The sequence below is a fragment of the Anastrepha ludens genome, chromosome 3, assembly GCF_028408465.1.
Source record: "Anastrepha ludens isolate Willacy chromosome 3, idAnaLude1.1, whole genome shotgun sequence".
NCBI classification, from domain to species: domain Eukaryota; kingdom Metazoa; phylum Arthropoda; class Insecta; order Diptera; family Tephritidae; genus Anastrepha; species Anastrepha ludens.
This window is the reverse complement of record NC_071499.1, coordinates 108,337,296-108,360,846: the sequence shown is the minus strand read 5'-3', so window position 1 is coordinate 108,360,846 and position 23,551 is coordinate 108,337,296. Positions and strand designations below refer to the sequence as shown.

Below are 23,551 nucleotides of genomic sequence, written 5' to 3'. Positions count from 1 at the left end.
AACCAGAAGCGCCCAAGCCTCCCGCATTGCAGCGGACCGAGGAACAACCCTGCACTTCGGCATCGGCGATCGCAGCAACCGCAGTGAGCGTAACGCAAACTGATGAGCAGCCATGTTGCTCTAAAGATGCGCCACACGCCACCAAGCCTGCACCAATGTCAAGTGCTCAAAGGGTAGAGGAAGGCATAAGAATGCGACCCCCGCTTCGTGCCGACAAGAAAAATAATGGTCCAAAGAGGACCAAAAAAGGCGAGCGTCACTCTGCTGAGGAAGCGGCCTTGCTGGGTAGCAACAGAGGCAAGAAAAAGGCAGCCAGTGCCAAAAAACAGAGGCGATAATGCCACACGCTATCCTAAGCAACAATAGAAGGCAACTCGGATGCCTTCAATTAAACCTCCACCATGCAAAGGCTGCCTCGGCTGAACTAGCAAGGAGGTTTAACAAACAAAACTTGGATATAGCTCTAATCCAAGAACCGTGGGTACGTGACAGAGTCATTGAGGGACTCCAAGATGTTAATGGTAAGTTAATCTATGCCAACAATGATCGCCCTAGAGCGGCAATCTTAATTAGCAATAATTTAACTTTCATTCCCATTTCGCAGTTCACTACCACCGATCTCGTTGCGATCTGGACCAAGGTGCCAACAGACAAAGGCGAGCACGAGGTAATCATTGCCTCTGCCTACCTTCCAGGAGATGAGGAAACTGCTCCAACAAGGGAACTTGTAGCCCTAGTCAACTACTGCAAGGAGAACCACCTACGCTGGATAATAGGATGCGATGCGAATGCCCATCATACGATATGGGGCAGCACAAACATCAATGCGAGAGGTGAGTGCCTTCTTGAATTCTTACTTAGATATAATGTATCAATAGTAAACCGAGGCAATGAACCAACATTTAGGAATGCAATAAGGGAGGAAGTACTTGATCTTACCCTATGCAGTCCAAATGTACTATCAGAAGTCTCAAATTGGCATGTGTCCGGGGAAGCATCAATGTCGGACCACAGTCTTATCAGGTTTGACTTAGGTGCTACCTTACCGCACATAACAATTTACAGAAATCCAAGGAATATAAATTGGAATGTCTTTCACTTTAACTTAGAACAAAGTGCTAACTACTCTAAGCATCACCTGGTGCTTAAATCTGAGCTTGAGATGGAGGCAAATGAACTCCACTCAAACATTACGTCTGCATTTCATGAGAGCTGTCAGGAAAAAGTGAAAAAACCACGAAGGGATGTCCCCTGGTGGAATAGTACGCTTTCAAGACTACGCCATGAAACCAGAGTATTATGGAATAGAGCTAAACAAACAGGGGACTGGGTCTCCTACTCAAGAACTCTAACCAACTTCAACAAAGAATTGAGGAAATCTAAGAGAGCTTCCTGGAGGGATCACTGTGATAAGATTTCAAATCTTCCTAATGCTATCCGCCTCCAGAAAGCCTTATCAAAGGATCACTCAAACGGCATATGTACCCTGAAAAAGCCAGATGGTAGCTACACTAAAAACCCAGAAGAAACTAGCCAACTTCTACTGGACACCCATTTCCCGGGATGCCATGCTTTACATGAGTCCACAATGTTGGTAGAACCTACCACTTATGCTGACAGGGAGGACCTAAAGCTGGCAAATAAGCTATTCCATGAAAATCGGGTACAATGGGCTATATCTACATTTAGCCCATACAAATCTCCTGGACCTGATGGGATATTCCCTTGCCTTCTGCAAAAGGGAAGCCAATACATTGTCCCTACTTTGTCCAGACTATATAAAGCAAGCCTATTGCTAGGTTATATTCCTACGAAATGGGCTGAGGTAAAGGTCGTATTCATTCCAAAGGTAGGGAAAAAACCCGAACAATTGCCTAAGTCATACAGACCGATTAGCCTTAGCTCATTTTTCCTAAAAACAATGGAAAAAATATTGGATCAGCACATACGGGAGAATAACTTGGTTAATTTCCCACTGCACCAACTTCAATTTGCCTACCAACAAGGTAAATCTACTGAGACTGCAATACACAGTCTGGTAACCATTATTGAAAAAGCTATTGAGTCAAAACAAATCGCACTTTGCGCTTTTATTGACATAACAGGAGCTTTCGATAATACGTCCTATGAGGCAATCAACAATGCCCTATCTCAAAAGGACGTACCTAAACCCATCAGACGATGGACTATATCGATGCTGAAATCCAGAACGATCAGTACAGAAGTAGGAGGAAGAATAAAGTCTATCAAGGCCACAAGAGGTTGCCCGCAAGGGGGAGTACTCTCTCCTCTTCTGTGGACACTAGTAATAGATGAACTTCTCCACAAACTGAACAACCTAGGATTCCACACCCAGGGCTATGCTGATGACCTGGTAGTATATATAGTGGGCTGGCATGAAGAGACCATCTCTAACCGCATGCAACAAGCCCTCAACATAATAAACAAATGGTGCACTGACAAAGGGCTCTCTATCAACCCATCTAAAACTGCGCTAGTGCCGTTCACCAGGAAAAGGAATATCAACATCAAATGTCCTGTCCTGAATGAATCGACTCTACAACTCTCCACAGAGGCGAACTACCTTGGTATCAACCTTGAAAAAGCGCTTACCTGGAACTCGCATCTTGAGAAAGTTACTGTAAAAGCCACAAGGGCATTCTATGCCTGCACAAGGCTTTTTGGTAAAACATGGGGGCTCAGCCCCAGAATGACCTACTGGACATTCACTACAGTTGTTAAGCCTATAGTCACTTATGCTTCCATAGCATGGTGGCCCAAAGTTAAGCAACGAAAGGCGGCAAGCGATCTCAACAAATTGTACCGCCTCATCTGCATCGGTATAACAGGAGCAATGAAAACATGCCCAACTGACGCTTTGGGCGTGCTCCTAGGTATACCACCGCTTCCCATCTTAATTGAAAAAGAAGCAAGATTGAGTGCCTTAAGACTAAAAGGCAACGCCGATCTTAAAAGTGGAGATATGAGAGGACATCTAAAGATCTTAGAAGACTTTCGACACACTCCTATACTACACAGGGTGGATACAATATCTCCCAAACCCATTCTCTACAGAAACTTCCGAATTATTATTAATGAACGAACAACTTGGAGAACTAATTCTATCAATTTCAAGCCTGGATCTCAATTATGGTTCACTGATGGGTCCAAGCTGGAAGATGGTAGAGCAGGGGCAGGAATCAATGGGCCTAAATTTAAAAAATCGATTCCGATGGGACTCTACCCAACAATATTCCAGGCAGAAATACATGCCATTGAAATATGTGTGAGAGAATGCCTTCGCAGGAAAATGAGAGGTACTCACATCTACATACTCTCAGATAGTCAAGCGGCTCTAAAAGCCCTTCTATCAACAACTATCACCTCTAAATTGGTAAATGATTGCCTAAACCTTCTCAACATGTTAGGAAACCTCAACACAGTAACTCTAGTCTGGATTCCGGGACATGAAGGGCATGAGGGGAATGAAATGGCTGATGACCTCGCAAAACAAGGAGCAAATATGCAACTTACTGGTCCTGAGCCTTTCTGTGGACTCACGAAAAGCCACATTAATGAATTCCTCAGGAAATGGGAAGAAAGGAAATTTGCTGCACACTGGCTAAATTGTGCCGGTCAGCGTCAAGCCAAACAATTTCTTAGTCCCAACAAAGGAATATCAGACAAGCTACTCTCACTAAACAGAGTAGATCTGCGTCTTTTAACAGGATACCTCACAGGTCACTGCAGCCTGAGGTATCATTTAAATAACATTGGTCTATCAGAGACCAATGTCTGCCGCTTTTGCGAAATGGATATAGAAAGCTCAGAACATGTGCTTTGTGAATGTCCTGCGCTGGGCAGACAAAGACTTCACCACCTTGGTGGTATCGTAGTATCTCCATGTAATCTTTGGAACAACAAACCCACAATAGTGCTAAAATTTATAAAAAGCCTTAAACTCTAGGGTTACAAAAATAGGTCTTGCACAATAGATCAACTCTGGTCGCAGTGCGTAATGGCCTTCTAATAATAATAATAATAATAGCTTCACAATCCGTGGTGAACCATAGCTTCATCAACAATTTTTCTCCACTTTATTCTATCCATGGCTACATTTCTCCAGTTGTGTACGTTCATTTGCTTAAGATCTGATTCGACGTCATCTAACCATCGCTTTCGTGGGCGTCCTCTTTCTCTTCCTCCAATGGGTGTTAAAATAAAAGCTTTCCTAGCATTTCGCTCTTTCGGCATGCGCAGTACGTGCCCAATCCATTTAATTCGTTGGGCTTTGATAAAACGTATTACATTTTGTCTTTGAACGATTTCTTCGATTTCATTGTTGTAGCGAATGCGGTAGCAATTCCTCTAGAGCTCATTTTTAATAAATTTTTATCTACGGGCACTTTTTTAAATGATTGGAAGTTTGCGATCATTGCACTTTCTTTTATAAGTGGAAGAAAAAATTATGTTCGTATTTATAGGCCGATATTTTTAAGTTATTAATCATCTCTAAGCTGTTTGAATGCATTGTAAAGGGCACAATTTATTTTACGGTTAAGTCAACATAGTTGTGTAACTGGCCGTTCTACAGCTACTACGCTTGCTGTTTTTAGCGAATTTTGTATTTCATCGTTTTCTAAAGGGCTCCAATATGATTCCGTCTGCACTGACTTCTCTAAGGCATTTGACAAAGTGTCGCATAAGATTTTAGTAAACAAGCTGGGCTTTCACTCCACCCTTCTCCAATGGCCTAAGTCATATTTGACGGTCAGACGGTATGTGGTAAAAATTGATGGAGCTTTCTCGAACCACTTTGTTGCTACATCAGGCGCCTCCCAAGGGAGCAGCTTAGGGCCACTTTTTTTTGTCATTTTTATGAATGACATAAGCAAATTTTTTTCTTTTTCTAATATAATTTCTTTCTCTTCGCGTATGATTTAAATGTCTTATCATCTGTTAAGGGCTCAGTGGATGTTCAGAAGCTTCAACTCGATTTGAACAATCTTCATCGTTGGTGCAAAAGATCGCGTCTGTGCTTAAATATTAAAAAAACATTTCCGAGGCGTCAGTGCATTTTTAGCACATCCTCCACCATTTCAAATGATGTACTACCAAGTGTGACAGAGTTTTAGGATCTTGGAGTATTATTCGATACAAAATTTTCCTTCAGAGGCCATATTTATTTTATTCTTTCAATATCGTATTCGGTTCTAGGCTTCATCCGTCGCAATACAACTGAATTTCCCGATCCGTATGCCTATAAACTCCTGTTCACGTCTCTTGTTCGTTCTCACCTAGAGTACGCTGTCATCATTTGGAGACCTTACGACCAACTCTCGATTAATAGAATAGAACGCGTTCAAAAAATTTTTCTTAAGGGGTTATATACCTTGTGTTTTTCAAAAAAATCAAAATAAATTTTATTTCTTTATCGTAAAGTACAATCCCTTGAGAACATTTTCCAAAAATTTCATAGAGATCTGAGCAATAGATCGAAAGTTACAGCGTTTTAAATTGTGCGTCGTCACGTCCTGAGCGTACGGCCTCATGCGGCGCTTGAAACTTTAAACGCGATTATCTCAAAAACGTGTTTTTCCAAAAATGCTTTTGCGATGGACGCGATTGCAAAAAAAGTATTCAACCGATTTTTATAATTTTTTTTTTTAAATTGTTCGTAATTGATGTCGCCTCTTAGTGAACGATCAACTTTTTATGTATAAATTTTTATTTTGCAGATATGAATTTTTTAATGCCAATTTTAGGACTGTAGAAGTGGAGTTTGACTTCTTTAACCTGATGTTGGAGAGCATCGTGCGAGCCGCAGAACTTAATCGCTCAGGCACAATTTTTTATAAGAGCGTATAATTGTTGGCGTATGCCGATGATATTGACATCATCGGCCTTAACAACCGCGCTGTTAGTTCTGCCTTCTCCAAATTGGATAAAGAGGCACAGCGAATGGGTCTGGTGGTGAACGAGGACAAAACGAAGTACCTCCTGTCTTCAAACAAACAGTCGGCGCACTCGCGTATCGGCACCCACGTCACTGTTGACAGTTATAATTTTGAGGTTGTAAAAGACTTCGTCTATTTAGGAACCAGCATTAACACCGATAACAATGTCAGCCTTGAAATCCAACGTAGAATCTCTCTTGCCAACAAGTGCTACTTTGGACTAAGTAGGCAACTGAGCAGTAAAGTCCTCTCTCGACGAACAAAACTAACACTCTACAAGACTCTCATCATGCCCGTCCTAACGTATGGCGCAGAAGCTTGGACGATGACAACATCCGATGAAGCGACGCTTGGAGTGTTCGAGAGAAAGATTCTGCGTAAGATTTTTGGACCTTTGCACGTTGGCAACAGCGAATATCGCAGACGATGGAACGATGAGCTGTATGAGCTTTACGACGACATAGACATAGCGCAGCGAATAAAGATCCAGCGGCTACGTTGGCTGGGTCATGTCGTCCGAATGGATACAAACGCTCCGGCTTTGAAAGTATTCGATGCGGTACCAGCTGGTGGTAGCAGAGGAAGAGGGCGGCCTCCTCTGCGTTGGAAAGATCAGGTGGAGAAGGACTTGGCTTCACTTGGTGTGTCCAACTGGCGCCGGTTAGCACGAGAAAGAAACGACTGGCGCGCTTTGTTAAACTCGGCCAAAATCGCGTAAGCGGTTATAGCGCCAATTAAGAAGAAGAAGAAGAAGAGAAGTGGAGTTTTTTAAAAACATGTTCCTATTTTCACAAAAATCAAAATATTTAATATATTGATCGTTCACTAAGAAGATATAACCCTATACTAATGAAATCTTTTCGATTTTTTGATTTCAGTTGACTTGGTGGACTTGAATCGCGTCCACCGCAAGCCTCTTCCAAAAAAAGGGTCTTGGGGGAAAACGCCATAACTCCGCCATTTTTAAATATTTTTACACAAACAAAGCCTTTTTTTTTCTTTAAACATTGTAATATCCAATAATAAAAACTTTTATACAATAAAATTATTGCTACATATCTTTAAAAAAAACCCAACTTTCGCTAATTTCACCGGACCACAAGGTATATAACCCCTTAAGCAAGCATTACGTTCCCTCCGATTTGAGTCACCTGTTCCATCCTATAATTCTCGACTAAAGCTAATATAATTAATCTAGAATCTCTTGAAAAGAAAAGGACTGTCCTTTCACTATCGTTTATTTTCAGTGTTGTTAATGGCATCGTATACTGTCCAGATCTACTTGAGCGGGTAACTTTAATGTTCCCCAAAGAAGTCTTCGAAATGTTTACCCTTTTCATGGGGAAAACTTTAAGATTAAATTTGGAAGTAATGCACCCCGATTCCCACGCAGAGTGGGGCACTCACACAAATAGTGGAAAGCTTTCTCCCTAGAATCAAAAATAAAACAATGAAAAATTTATGCAATACCGAAAATTTACGTGGTCTCGATAACCAAATAACCAAAATTAAGAAACTAGGAAAAATTTTGCAATTTTTTTCTTAAACCCAAAAACAAAAACAATTAAACATTTATGAAATGCCGAAAATTAATAGAGTCCCGAAAATATCTACAATTTAGAGATTAGGAAAATGTATGTAATTTTCTTTCTCAAAACAAAAAACCCAACTAGAAATTTATGAAATACCGAAAATTTACAGGGTCACGAAATAACTGAAATTAAGAAATTAGGAAGATTTATGCAATATTTTCTCAAAACCAAAAAAAAACCAATTAAAAATTAAAAAATCGTGATAACGAAAACATCTAAAATTAATAAATCATCTAAAATAATTAGGAAAATTTATGCAATACTTCCTTAAAACAAAAAAAAATATATCTAAAATTAAGAAATTAAGAAAACTCATGCAATTTTTCTGGAGCAAAAAAAAAGCAAATAAAGATTTACTGAATCCCGAAGAACTATGTGATCCCGAAAATAGACATAAAATAAAAAATAAACAATAATAAAGAAATAAACAAAAAGCACAACTAAAAATTTATTAAATCCCGAAAATATCTTCAAATAAGAAATTAGAAAAATGTATGTAATTTTTTCTTAAAACATCAAAAAAGCCACTAAAATTTTATTGCATCCAAAATTTCTCAAAACCAAAAAAAGAAACAATTAAAAATTTATTAAGACCCGAAAAATTACGGGGTACCGGTAATATAAAATAAAACCCCATATTTGCACCAGGAAACGAAGAACGTAAAGAAATTACAAGCTATATTTTTATGACACAAATATAATTCAGAACTTCCGAAACACCGGCACTAGAACCTTCCAGCAAAGCGCTTTTCATTATGACAACTCTTTCGCAGCTTTCGTATCGACTGATTGCTGATGTTATCGGCAAATTTTCCACTTCAAATGCAATAATCGACGATGCGCAAAATTACTCATTCCGTCCATCAAGCAGTTCAGCTATTCAATCAAATTGGCGCATAATATTAGCGAATTTATTAGCAACAACAAGTACAATACATGCAAATAAAAGTTGGAGAATGAAAAAATGAGACAATAAATTGAAGTGAAGTATGATCGGCACACAAAGTAAACAAAAAAACAAATGAGTCAAGAGGGAGTGCAATAGCAAATAGGCAATAAAGTGGAGAGCAAAGCCAATTGCGAAGAAAGAAGCAAATGAAAAAGTTAATAGTAGAAAATAAGAAGAAGAAACACGTAAACGGTGAGATACGCTCGTACTGAGACGGCGACGAGGCAAGCAAGCGAGCAACGCGTCATGGCAGAAAAACAGATTTTAAGGCTCATTACGAAATTACCAAAGCAGTTAATTTGGCATTATTTCACGGAGACGTGTTGCCGCGTTGTTTTTTTTTTTTTGTTTTGTGCGCCAAACTGATTTGCTTTGTTTTTGTGCCACATTTGATGTTTTTACTTGCTTTTTTTCTCGGAGCTTGGGCAATACCTGCACATGCATTTTTCTGCTTTGAATCTGTTTTTCGCTTTTCACATTTGCATTTACTGTTAATTTTTCTTCTTAATCTTTTTTTTAACAAAGTTGGTCCCTTTTAATGATTTATTTATTTTTTTTTGTTTTTTAGTTTTATTTTGGCCCACTATTCGTATTTTTGTTGTGTTGTGTATTTCTTTAGTTAATTTTATTGCCTGTGACATTTCGCTTCCTCCATTTGACACGGCAAAAAGTGACAAATGTGTGCAATGAATATAATTTAACAAAAACAACAACTGAAAAAGAGTGGAGCAAGCGACAGCATCTGTGGCGCTGTTGCTTTACATGCATAGATACATACATACGAGTACATAGATGCGCACACACACATACATATTACAGCACTTCGCTTTTTTCCCCTTGCGTGAAAAACAAAAACTTACAACCACTCAGCTTGAGAAATGTGCAAATTACGACTTTTGTGCTATATTTTCGAGGCAAAGCTGTTTTTTGTAGTTTTAGCAACAACAGCAATGCAAGCCGAGAGTGAGAGAGCGCCGGTGGAGTAGAGTAACAGTTTAATTGACTTGTTGCTGGTAATTTGTGTTCAATTGTAGTTGTTTATTTTTGCTAAGATTTTTTCTATTTAAAATCTGGTTAGTTCCGTAAGGCATGAAAATTGCATACCGGTCGGTAAGGGCCGTTTGTTGAAAGGGGTACGGGAAATTAATTGGAATTTAAGAATGTGAATTTGTTCGTGTATTGAGCCATAGAGCATCGTAATAATCTGAGAGACCAGCGAAGTAAGTGGTAATTTCTCTGCAACTAATAACATAAAGTCTCAAACTACGTTTGTGCTGTAATAACTTTTCACAAAATGCTTCGATTTGCACATTTTTTTTTTTATTATTTTGAAGCTTATCTTTCCTGGAAGGTTTTTTCCGTTATAAATTCCATAAACTTACAAAACAGGCTTGTATATGAGGCAAAATGTGTTAAAAAATTATAAAATTGGTTTTCCAACTGCAGCAAATCTAAAATTACTCAATCGATTGCAGTACTTTTGGTTTGCTATAAATATTCGAACTGTTTACTATCGCTTTGCATTAATAAAGTTTATGTAGTATACTTTTGTTGCTATTAAAAAAGAATTTTTTTTCAAAAAACTTGAATGTTTGTTGTATGTCAAACATCAGTGGAAATAGTAGGTAAAACAAAGATGAAAAATGTTGCAGAGTATAGATCCGGCAAACGTTGTCCTGTCGAAACGAAGGCTCGTCTGCTATTAACAATTTCACTAAATTTTTTTTATACATATGTCAAATTGTTATAAATAATCAGTAGACGACGTTTTTTCTATATCTGATAGGTTACATTATGTAACATGTTTGACTACGTCAATAAATCTTAACGCTAAAAGAAAGTATGTTTGGTTTTTATATTAATGCAAGCTGATTCATTCAACTTGATCAGCAAAGATTTGATCAAACAGGACTAAAGTAAAATCCACGTCAAAGTTACTTTTACTCGAAGCTATTATCTTCTAATTTCCCACTACATTGCTATCATCAGTTCAAAGCGATAATTTCTCAATATATACATAGAAGAGCTTTAAAACATGTGGGAAGCCATACATTGAGCCCCACGGACCACTTCTTTTGCTTGCCCCCGATGTGTATTCACAGTTCTTCGCAATAAACGACTACTCACCTGCAAAGATAAAGAAAATAAATATGAGATTAGAAACTAATATTTGTATTTATTTTGTCATATAATATATACAGGGTGGTTCATTTGGTACTTGAACTATTGATTTTTTGGACTTTGAAAGCTAATATATAATAAAATGTTATGTGTCAGAAACTTAGTTTATGATTAGGCATGTCCCCCAATTTTGACTTAAATTCAAAATATAGGGTGGCCCATTTAAATTTGAAATTTGAAATACTGATTTTGTGGACTTTGGGAGCTAAAGTAACATTTCAGGTGTCAGAAATTTAGTTTTTAATTAGACCTATTCCAAATTTTGACTTAAGTTCAAAATACAGGGTGGTACATCTAACTTTTAGAATTTGAACTTTAGATTTTTTGGACTTTGGGAGCTAAAATATCATTTATGATATGTTAGAAATTTAGTTTATGATTAGACGTTTTTCCAATTTTGTGTAAAATTCAAACTAAAGGGTGGCATTTTCAGCATTTGGAATTTGAGCTATCGATATTTTGGTCTCTGAAAGCTAAAATAATATTTGTGATGTCTCAGAAATTGAGTTTTTGATTAGATCTCGTCCAAATTTTGACTTCAATTCAAAGTACAGGGTGATGTATCCTGCATTTGGAACTTGAACTATCTTTTTCTTGAAGTTTAAAAGCCAAAATAACATTCACGGTGGGTAAAAAATTTATTTTACGAATAGATAATCGCAAAGTGGATCGCTTCTCGCTTGAAATAGAAATAAAGTTGAGAAATATTGAAACCGAATATCGAAAATTTAAAAACGAATAATCAGCCGCAATGAGACGGTTCTAGAGCTGAAACATGAAACCTAAGTTGCTATTGGTGAGATAAATGCAGAAATTCGGGAAAATGTAATACAAATTTTGGTCGACTCTGATGAAAATTGGCTACTGTAACACCAATCGTGGAAGTCATTTCAATAAAATTGTATTCGACCGTTAACAGCCAGGTTTACTTTTACCATTAAAAGTAAAAAATAATAAAATCATTAAATCAATTTCCAAATGCAAGATGGGCCACCCTGTGCATGAGTATATGTACGTTTGTTTATTTGCATTTAGGCAATAATGTGGTTATATAATCGGCCGGTTCGGAGTGCCAAGTCAAAGTAATAAACAATTCCCAGAAATTATTACGCTGGGAACAAAAGCAAAAAAAACTTCAGCAATTTCCAAAAAAAAATATTTAAACATAAAACAGACTTTTAGATAAAAAACAAAAACGAAAAATTGCAAAAAAACCAAATCAGCGAACAAGATAAACAAACACGAAAAAATACCCACACACACACACACACGTGGTAAGTTAAATTGTATATCCAAAAAAACAACAAAGAAAAAATTAAATAAATAAAAATAACCAAAAAACGGCAATAAATCCGCAAAACCAAACATTAAGCGGCGTCATCGATGGTTTTATTATTGTTTGTGTAATACTCTAAAATGTGTAAACCATGGGCCTCAAAGCAAGGTGAAATGCTGTATACAGGTAGCGAGCACTGTGGGAACAGAGGATGGGGAACATGATACGGTACATAAGTACAGGGTCTGTGAAGTTCGCGTTTATTTTAATTTTTTTAATTCAATTTGAAGAAATATTTTGGGTGGGAGTTCATTATCTGTTTATTGAAACAAGTAGGTACATATAGGTGGGTTCTTATTAAGAACGCACGAGCTTTAAATCTTTAAGCGGCTGGTTTTATTCTTTATTATTAAGGGGACCCGGTGGTTTAGAAATTTCAAAAAATCGATTTTGTTTCGATATTTCGAAAGTATCTTAAGAATATACTGTGAAATTTTCATGCGGAAATTTCCAATATTATAGCTTCTACAGCCCATTAGCTAGGTAGAGAACGGTCTGCGCGCTCCTGTACCTCAAATTTTAAACTCATTCATCACGAAACGACTTTTTTCGGCACGGCGGGGACGAAACAAAAATTCAACCGAATCACTTGAAATTTGAATATGTTGTTCACAACATGTATAGCTATCGTTGGAACTAGAATTATAATTTATTTTAATTATTTCCTATTTTTTACACTAAAAAAACGAATGAAAGAATACCCGATTTTATAAACTTTTTTTTCAATTTTTAATTTTTTCGATTTGTTCTGGTTCCGACTATAACAGCACTCTTTCTGATTAAGAATCTTCTTGAATTTTGTGTTTCAGATGAGTAAAAGTCTCGAAATCATCTACGCCGTCCGCAGCTTCTGAGCCTCTACGAAGAAATAAGAGCCAATAGTTTCACTGTACCAAAATCTACTCAAAACAATGACTTTTTCTAAGTATAGAGAGCCACCAGTAGAATCTTCTTTTAGTTTTCATGGCGCAAAATCCGACATTTGGTTTGTTTACCAAGCGACTTAACCAGAAATGAAACTCATCACTAAAGATGATTTGCTAAAGTATTTAGCGAACACACCACCGATATTGACAATAAATTTTAAGTTTCCAGGCTTTGTTGACTCTTGTAGAGTTCCATTGTTAGATATCAAGTTTAGATAGGTGTTCCCTCAAAATTGGGCAGCTGTAGCTTTACGAAGATGGCAGCTATGGAACGACAACTGAATTCCAGTTGTGTCGGCCGCTTCATGCTATCTATGGCTAATGCATTCCCACGACCGTCGGTTCAACGTTACCATAACGATCCGGATTAGTACCCGATCGAGGACTTTCACTACGTGCATGTGTAAGGAATACTTACACATATGCTACAACAACAACTGATAGCTTATACCAAGGCCCACTATATAAGCAGGCGTAGCGAAGCAGTGAAAGAGCAGTGCCCTAAATTTTAGACCCGTAGTGCAGGAAAGGACAGCCAAGAAGAAGCTGCTAAGATGATTCCACCTCATCCTCCAAACAGCTGGCGCAAAAAGGACTCAAAGTAATCCCGAATGTTGCATCATGCATATTTCGCGAACATTATCCTTTAAGAGCACTGACCCACCCAAAGAGCGAAAGCTTTGTTAACCTTACAAGCTCGCCCGAACCACTTGTGGCCAGAAGAAAGTTGCAAATTGTAATTTGGCGCTCGCTGAGATGACATGAAGTTCATGTTTCCAGGAGCAGACTACAGGTAGTCAAAGGGATCGCAATCCTGTCATTTCGCGGAGAAACTACTTTACAGGTCCTCTGTTTAGCCAGCTCATCCGAGTCGCAGTTCCTGTAATAAGCTATAAAACTAAATACCAAAATTTTCCAGAAATTCTAATTAAAAATCGTGAAATTGTGACGAAAAGTTTGCAGAACTTTGTGTACAGTAAACTTTTAATTTTCTAAACAAATTTCTATGGTTTTTGTTAGACAATAACTTTACTTTCATACAAAAATAATAAACAAAAAAGGAAAGAAGAAGGAACTATTTTTTACGTTAGTCAAGCTGCAATCAAGGCCCTGTCGTCTCCATGTTGGAGCTCTCTTTAGTCAACTCCTGCAAGTAGAAGAAATCAAACGTCTCGAATATGCAAGAAACATTTCTCTTATCTCTGTTCCTGGATAGAGGGAAATCAAATTTCCGATGAGCTAGCCAGGAAAGGGTCGACAGAACCGGTTTCACCTCTACGCATCTGACATCGGTGGGTGTCCCCATGACCGTTGTTAAAGGGAAATTGCACAATTTCTTTCTTAAAAAAGCGCAGGCAGATGGAATACTCTCTTATTAGGCGCTATCTCAAAAACACTTTGGTCTCAGTACGACAGAGTAAGACATTTAAAGTACTCGGGATCCCGCGTCACTCGGTTTCCCAGCTCATAGCGGTGTTCCACGTTCACTGGGTGATCGAAACTCATGCGGAGAAGCTTGGACTTTCGCATAATCCCCATTGCAGGGGCTGTGGGGATCCGGCACAGAAAGAGATCATTAAACACTTTCTTTGCAAATTTCCGGATTTGGCGGCTAGGCATTTGAGGTTCCTTATTGTGCCCTTTGGGTATAGTCTGAGGCCGTTTTTTCTGCTTAGATCCCTTTTCTCTCCTCCACTACATCAGCAGCACTAAATGGTTGTAGATGTTTTTTCTTCCTATAAGTTTTGTAATTTTCGCAGGTAGTGGTCTACATTATGGGATCAACACAGCGCTCTAGAGTGCTACTTGTAGTGTGCCCGTGGTATACTTGCAATCTAACCTACCTACCTACCTGCTTTTCTACTTAATATCTTACAAAAGAGAAGTCGTGCAATTGCAACAACTGTCAAACAGAAACAATGCTAAGAAAATATACTCTAGCTTGAAATACCTTGTACCTATGTTATTTTATGATTATAAATATGAATATGGCGCGCAAGTGGCTCAAGCGACTAATTTCAAAGTCAGAGGTCAACGTGGGACGCACAGTTTTATTACCGAGTGTATTAATGGGAAATTAAAGAGCAAAATATAAACAATAAAAAACGCACACGAAAATTGAATAGAAGGAAGAGAAGTACATAAAAAATTAAAAACATATAAAATAGCTTTAAAATTTATGAATTATAAAAGTTGCTAGACCAAAAAAAAAATTTCGCTTCGTGCCTGTATGGCACCTCTCTATGTGTGTGTGTGTGGGTGTTTGTAGAAATGTGTTCATTTGAGGTGTGTGCGGCAATGTGTGACGAGTGCTTTGACAAACCGGTGCAGTCTTCCATGAAATGTTTTTGCACACTGTTTCACTTTTCTCGACTACTTTTGGGGTTTAATAAGTTTGAATTTATTTTAAATTATTTTTTTTTTTTTTCTTCCCTCAACTTTATTCACTCAGCTGGCGTATGGCGAACACCGATGATATTGACATTATCGACCTTAACAACCGCTTTTGGAGCCTTTTCTGCCTTTTCCGAAGTTGATAAAGAGGTGCAAATGGGTCTGGAGGTACTTCAAACAAACAGTCGGCACCCACGTCACTGTTGGCAATTATGATTACGAGGTTGTTTCATTTACCTAGGAACCAGCATTAACACTAATAATAATGTCAGCCTTGAACTCCAATCGAGAATCTCTCTTGCCCACAAGTGCTACTTTGAACTAAGTAGACAATTGAGTTCTAAAGACCTCTCTCGACGAAAAAAAACTAACACTCAACAAGGCTCTGACCATGCCCATCCTATCGTATTGGGCACAAGCTTGGACGAGACAACATTCGATGAGGCGTTCGTTGGAGTGTTTTGAGAAAAAGATTCTGCGGAAGCCGTCCGAAACTTTACACGTTCGCGGATGCGAGTTTTGCAGGCGATGGAAAGATGGGCTGTACGAGCTTTACGACGACATGTTTTGGGTCATGCCATCCGAATGGAAACAAACAAACGCCCCCGGCTCTGAAAGTATTCGATGTGGTACCAGCGGGTGGTAGCAGAGTTGAAGAAAGACCGGTGGAAAGATTTGGTGGAGGAATTGGCTTTATGAAACTAGCGCCGCTTAGAATGACGAAGAAACGACCGGCGTGCTTCGTTAAACTCAGCCATAATCGCTTAAACAGTTATTACACCAATCAAGAAGAAGACGATTTTACATACATTAAGAGCTTTAGAGCGTGCGTTCAAAGTACTTGGGACACTGCTCTAGAGGAAAAATGTCGGAAAGTTCTACCAGGAGATTCAGCGGCAAACAGAAGAATGATTGTAAAAATAAGGACAACGACCTCTCGACCTAAGCCCAGCCCATGCATAAATTATGAATAGAATACTTTTAGAATTTGCTGAATGGTGAGATCGGCAGGAATAATAGCGCAGATGAAAACTACGATCGTAAAATCGTCGACAGTGGCATTAACGTCTAGGATGAAAAAAGTTTAGCTTATGACGGCGATGAGCTGCTGAGGTGTGTGCAGAATTTAGTGGGACAAACGCATACCTGTCGAGTTAAATTTAAGTGTGCTCTAGCCAAACCACAGCAGAGTGAGCCCATCACGCGGCAGTCCGTTTTACATTACCGGAACAATCCGAATTTGTATCCGATCAAGACTGTCACTTCAGCAACAATGTTATGGTGGTTGCTACTCTCCATTAGGCTGTAGAGGGGCCCACTTATGCCTGGAGGCCAATTTTGATACTTACTAGCACATCCAATCTGCATCAAATAGCAGGTCATCAGTATTTTTACTGCGTACAAGGTTCTACCAAGAACTTTCTAAAGAACATCAAAGCTGTGAAATCCCAAGTACTGCCGGCTGACCTATTCAAGTATTCTTGGAGCATATAAGATTCCATCAGGCGTTTTGGGTGAAATACTAAAACTCACTGTCAATCAACTGATCTGACCTTATCAATGAGGCATCAGAGGTGACAAATTCACAATAAGTCAAGTATTCACAAATACACTAAATCATGGAGAAGTTTCGAGAACATAAAATATACATCTCATATCTGTTTTCCCATTTCATCACAGTGGCCAGAAACCACGATCTATAAATTTGATATTTCCGCCTCTGAAAAATTACCATTCAGCAGTACACAAGTTCCATCAGAATTTAAAAATAACCACTCAGAATTACTTTACAGCCAACAAGGTCTCACATAAGGCGACACCCTGCTGTGGTAACTTATTTTATATCAAACAGGCATAGATTGTTTGGGCTTTAGAAATAAATTGCTGGTAGCATCCATTTTGTTATCATCGGATTCGAGAACCGCACAGTTAATTCGGCCTTTTGGAATGCAACGAAACGAGGTTATGGAGGTGATAGAAGACAACATGAAGATCTTCTGCCAAATATATCTGTCCACTCCGCACTTTGGTTCCATGACTATTTGCCTATTGCTAGAGCTGATTTAGAGCACTATTTGCACGAAGTTAATCCAGTGGAACTTAATGACGAATGTGTCGCTATGTATTCCGGATAAGTAAGATGTTAACCTTTTACAATATGTAGAAAGTTCTAATGCTACTGGAACTCGCGTTTTTTAAGGCAACTCGGTGCCAGCCTTTGCATCACTTGTGGGCTGATGACTTTCACAAGTTTACTGGAGCTGCAGCCTTTGATCGGGAACAACACGTGTCTTACCGGTACGTTGAACCGAGGAAATGATGTACGTTGTGGATATATACCAGTTTAAACTCCTACATATCCAGAATCGACCACGATATACTCAATATATGTGCGACACATGAAGGTACGTCTCTAACACACTTACCTAGCATTCCTCTCCTTCTGGACCCGAGCTTGAGATGACGATCAGTCTACTTCTACAGCAACAATAACACGATTTACAAACTTAGATCACAAAAGATCGATTACTAGAAATGCTGTGGGATATTTGTGAGAGGCCGTAGAAGTGACAATCATTGGTCGGATATAAATCAGAATTGTTCAGGAAATGTCGAGCGAAAGTCTTGGGAACAGCATTTTCAAATGAGACAATAAGTCGTCGCCACAAAAGCTGCAACACATTTATGGCACTCGACAAGCTCGTGTGGAGTTTTCGATTCTCAGAAGCGAGCATTTTTTTGTTAATATTGTGCCTTTTCGGAAAAATTATTTTCCGAACTGCTTTAAGCCAAAAGTGTCAGCAACGAGGATGGCAACTCAGTGAGGAAGTGGACCACGCAGGCGAATAGGCTGAATTCTTTGTGCAAACTACCGATCAGCTGGCACTAACCGAGCTGTTGTAGATGCAAATAATACGGAAGCGTGTGGCTCCGACCTTAAAAGCGCATAAGCAGCAGTAAAGTTCAAGTATTGAGTTGTTGAGATCGTCAAAGAGGATTACGATTCTTGTCTATTAGCCTAAGTTACTCCACAAACTCTTTGTACAACATATTTAAATAAAAATTATATTGTTTCATTATATCAATTATTTCATGCAACTTTCATTTATGGTGAGAATAAAAAATTATGTCAATGAGTGCCTACAACAATTGACATTGGTTTAGTTTGTCACAGTCCAGCGCCGTTGGCAACAAATTACACTCGTATCAACCAGTATAATTTTAAACATTACTGGCGTTGAAGAGAAAGTACAAAAACCACCCAAGCAATTTGAAGAAAACCCAAAAACGCCACAGACATGAACAAAATGACAAAAGAGGTTGAAAGGTTTTATGGGCAACTTGCTGGCATTTGTATATTTTTAGACAATATAAGCTTTAGCAGCAGTAATTCACGCCCTACGTAGGCAGTAGAGGTGAAAATTGTACGATGAAAAATTATACAGAAAATAGTAAACAAAGTTGAAAGTAAAAGTGTCAAAGGCACAAAAAGAAAACCGGAAGAAAAGCGTTTCAACGGTATCAAAAGTGTGGAAAGAAAAGCGGAAAATTTGGCAATTAAAAAAATTAAATACCTACAGCGAATCAAACGGCAGATGGCCTTAAATTGAGTGTTAGTCGGAGACAACAAAAGTTAAAGAGTTGTTTTTACAGACGGAACGCATACACACACATATATTTTATACGGCACTGTAAAGTAGCTAAGGAATAAATGAAGCTATTTAAAATCAGTGCGTAGAGAAAAATTGAGAGATAATTTAATCAGAGTGTTTAAGTTTTTAAAAGTTGAAAGAGAGTGGGTAATTATGGCCATGGCAACAATAATAAATGCTTTTATCTTGTTTTTTTATTTTATTTTTTTTTTTAATTTTTTTTAATTCTCGTTATTTGTACGCAAGACACTTCAGGCTACTGAGGAACCAGCAGAAACCACATAAGAAACCAATGCCAGTAAGGATTTCAAGGAGCGAATGAATGAACTTTTCCCATAGGTAATACGAGGGTCGTTAAATATATATTTTTTTGTCGGGACAGACTAGCAAATACAACGCCCAGACACAATTAAATCCATCGTACTGCATTCGGGTTCCCTTTTTAATTTTCTTTAAATCTACCCGACCTCCGAACAAATCTGACTAGGCCTTGTGGTGCAAAGGAGCCAAGGTGGTCGCTTCTTAACACATCAGTGTCAAAGGCCAAAGACCACAAGCCTGATTCGCGCAAAGACCGGGCAGACGTACAGAAAGTGGCCCGTCGTCTCATCCTCTTCTCGTCGTTACATACATAAGTCTAAGAAAAAAACACACACAATAAATTGTGTAAGAGATTTTTTTTCTATACAATCTATTTTTAAGTCCATAAAAAAAAATACTTGGCGCATAAACTTTAGTTAGGTGTTTGGCCGAGCTCCTCCCCCTATTTGTGGTGTGCGTCTAGGTGCTGTTAAACAAATGGAGGGACCTAAAGTTTTAAGCTGACTCCGAACGGCAAATGTTTACTCGAAGGTTTGCCATTGCCTGCAGAGGAGCGACATTTATTCGAAAACAATTTTTCTATCATTTGGTATTTCACGCAAGAAGATTTGAACCTGTACTTTTCCGATTGGTAGTCGTGCACCAACTTACTCGGTTACAGCCGCCGCGAGCTCTTTGCTAATAGAACATTTAAGTTTCAGTAAGATATCTCCATGGAAGCATTAGGGGCAATCGCGAGGAATATTCCCAGGAAGATCAATGGCCTTCTCTGCAAAGGTGGCAAGTACCGAAAAAACACAAACTCTACAAGTCTCTAGCCATAATCAGAAGACATTGAATAGGAGCAGACGAGAGAAATATGGCTATAGCCACAAACCGTAGCTACTCAACCAGAATGGAGTGGTTAGCGACTTTAATTAATTTAATTAAACCTGAATACCTAAGGTACTCGTATAAGGGGCAGAACGAATACGAGTTTCTAAATAATAAGTTATTTTGACAGTTTCCATATATTTTGACACATTTCCAGTCAAAGAATCACAGTTGTGTTCGCTAGGTGGTAGGTAGAAGGTTCGAAGCAGGTGGAACGACGAACTCTACAAGTGGTAAGGTACAGTGTACTAGACAGACTCTTGAAGCCCTCCTACTCCCATTCTAAACGGAACATCTGGCACCAGCCTCACATCAGCATGGCTTCCGTAGAGTGCGCAGTACCACCACAGCACTTAGTGCTATAAATAAATCGTGGGCTTAACTAAAACCGCCCCTGCTAGAGGACTGTCCAAATCTCTAAACAGAGGTAGATAAAGCAGGGTGTTCCGCAGGGTGGTGTCCTTACACCCTTGCTTTTCAACTTCTATATATCGAAGCTCCCCTATCCACCAGAGGTAGCTGACGATTGCACGATAATGTCGTCGGGCAATGGCATTGATGAGCTGTGCGCCAAAGTGAACGATTACCCCACCAATTTTTCTTGCTTTTTCACTGCGAGAAATCTACAACTTTCCCGAACAAAGTCCACGGCGACCCTCTTTACCACCTGGACAATGGAGATCAAACTGCAGCTCAAGGTCAAAGTCGATGACACACCAATTCCGATTATTGGGAGTAGCCTTCGACAGTTTGCTCTCCTTCCCTGCGCATACAACCGCAATTGCCACTAAAGTCCAAATCCAAAGTACAAAGTCCTCAAATCGCTAGCCGGCAGTACTTGGGACAAAAACAAATAAATGTTGCTGTCGACATTCAAGGCAATTCGCCGCCGGTTCTGAACTACGCTATGCCTGTCTGGACGCCTGGAACAAGTGACACCCCGTGGACAAAGCTTTAGACATGCCGAAACACTGCTATTCGGACAACGCCGGGATGCTTCCTGATGTCCGCTCTACAGCACCTACATAATGAGGCATAGATGCTTCCTGTAAAGGAGCACAACAAATTACTCAGCAAACACCTGCTTGAGCTTAAGACGCCTCCCAGACACGTCAGGAGGCACCTCTTCAACTACGCCGACGAGATCCAGGACAAAACGAATCGACAACTACTGGACCGGACAGTGTTTAAATAGACAATAAGCGATATTTATCGGGAGACCCTTATCGCCTTCTTAGCTCCTGACTCCCGAATACCGTAATCGGAGTCCAACCACCACCCACAGCAGATGAAGAGCTCCAGCTACCCCGAGGTACCCGCCTAACCTCGGCATAATTACGTTATGTTGTAGCAGGTTAAACTCCTACCAATCCGGAATTGATCTCGACATACCAAACATATATTCAACATGTGAAGGCGATACTAACCACCTTTTCACATGCCCCATCAAACCCACACATCTAACACCCCTCTCCCTCTGCACCAAACCATTCGGAACAGCATCCCGGCCTACCGTTAAATGAGCTAGACTATTGCACTGGCAAGGTTGCAAGGTAGTAGGTATCTACAACAACAACAACAAAGAACTCTTTAACGAAAAGGGTCTTATAAAGAGCATGGAAAACGTAGTACAATGACTTTGATGATTTGGCTTGTTCAGGTCGTGCTCCCTTGTGCGAACGATGACCCCGTGAAAATACTCTTTAATTTAGCCCACATCGATGATCTCGGCTTGGTTACTTACCTCAACAGTTGTGAAGCCACATGAAGTGCAGAATAATATATATTAATAAAACCAAATTTTGGTAGTTTTTCGCAGTTTTTCTTAATTTGAAAGTGTACGTTTTGATTTCGCCTATAATTGAAGGATTCGGCAATTGTGTAAAACCCAGGAGTGGCGAATACTTCAAATTTTTTTTTACTTACATGGCATCAGCATTCCCTATAAATGTATGCGGAACAACAACAACATTTTTCACTTAGTTTCAACTAAGAAAAACTATCCCTAGCACTGTTTGCTTCTCAATTGGCAATAGAAATGCACTCGAAAACAAATCGTAAGCAGTTGAGCAGCGGTTGCTATTAAGACAACTTGCATTCCATTTACCATTTTGATGTTTCCTGCCCAAATTAGGTATCGAATCTACGATCTTCAGGGTTCCAGCCCATATTTAATGAACAAATACACTCAACTGTGCGGTGCCAGTAAAAATAAGACATTACTCAAAGAAAGAGGAACAACAAATGTGCGTTCAAAAACGAATGTCCAAGATTTCCGGGAAAATGAAAGAACTGTAATTTTAGCACCTAACAAAAACAAACGAAGAGGATTTTAGCTACGGAAATGTAATACTTTTCCTAAGTGCCAAACATTAGCACCTAATTTACTAAATAGTGCACACCAGTAGCCAGCAAAAAGCCCTAAGAGTAAAAAACAAAAGAAAAAGAAACAAAAAAAAAAACCAACACGATTTTAGTTGTGTTTACAATTTATGTTGAATTTGATAATGCGCCTCTCAAAACCCTTCACCTTTCCATTAAAAGCAAATGTTAAACAAATCTTCAGCGCCACATAGCGCTTATACAGGGTGGTTTATATAGTATTTGGCAATTATTGTTTGTTTTTGTTATTTTTTTCTTTAGTTTCATTATCCTCTCATGTTTTTAATATTTTTTTTTGTTCCTTTATTTTATTACTTTTGTATTTTTTTTTTTTTTTCAATTACACCGCGTTACACACATTCTGTCCTATGAACCAAATATACTTTTTCGGAAAGGGGATAAAAAATAAAAATACACGTGTATCGGCGATTTTCATGTACGCGTCACAATTTTTTTTTTTCTATTTTATAACTTTAAACGAATTCTTGTATGCATATCTGTACAGCCACACGATCTCAGGATTAGCTTAACGGATTTTAATGAAATTGGGCACACAGATAGTGTATCACATTTCTAGACTTTTCACCTAGGTGTTGCCACTGACAATGTTTCACAGGGTTGCCACCTGTTCGAAATTAAAAAAAAAATATTCCGTGAGATATGCCGATGTGGGCATCAAAAGAAAGGTATTTCACTCCGCATTACACTAGAGATATAAAACCCCAAATTTTTTTATTAATTTTATTATATTGAAATTAAAAATTGTTACATTAAAAATTTTGATGCTTTTAAAGAAACTTAGGCCTTTTATTTTTGTGTTTGTAAGCATTTGTGTCAGTATCGCGACAAATAGACCAACAGTATTCGCCAAGTATATGCGTAATGTCTTGTCCTTTAAGCGCTTTTCAATAGCCGCAATGTCGTGATGGAACCTTTCGCCATGTTCATCGCTGCAAGCTCCTAAATCACCAGGGAAACAATCTAAAT

The 23,551-nt window shown here is 38.8% G+C and overlaps 1 protein-coding gene across 1 annotated transcript in view; it reads left to right on the top strand.

Moving 5' to 3' along the window:
* Positions 1-440: 440 nt before the first annotated feature.
* LOC128857652 (uncharacterized) overlaps positions 441-23,551 on the top strand; it is a 36,664-nt gene continuing 13,553 nt past the window's right edge. Inside the window, exons 1-2 of the mRNA XM_054093399.1 lie at positions 441-521; positions 605-1,168. Of these exons, the coding sequence (XP_053949374.1) occupies positions 513-521; positions 605-1,168 (573 nt within the window). The 5' untranslated portion in view covers positions 441-512. The remainder of the gene's footprint in view (positions 522-604; positions 1,169-23,551) is intronic.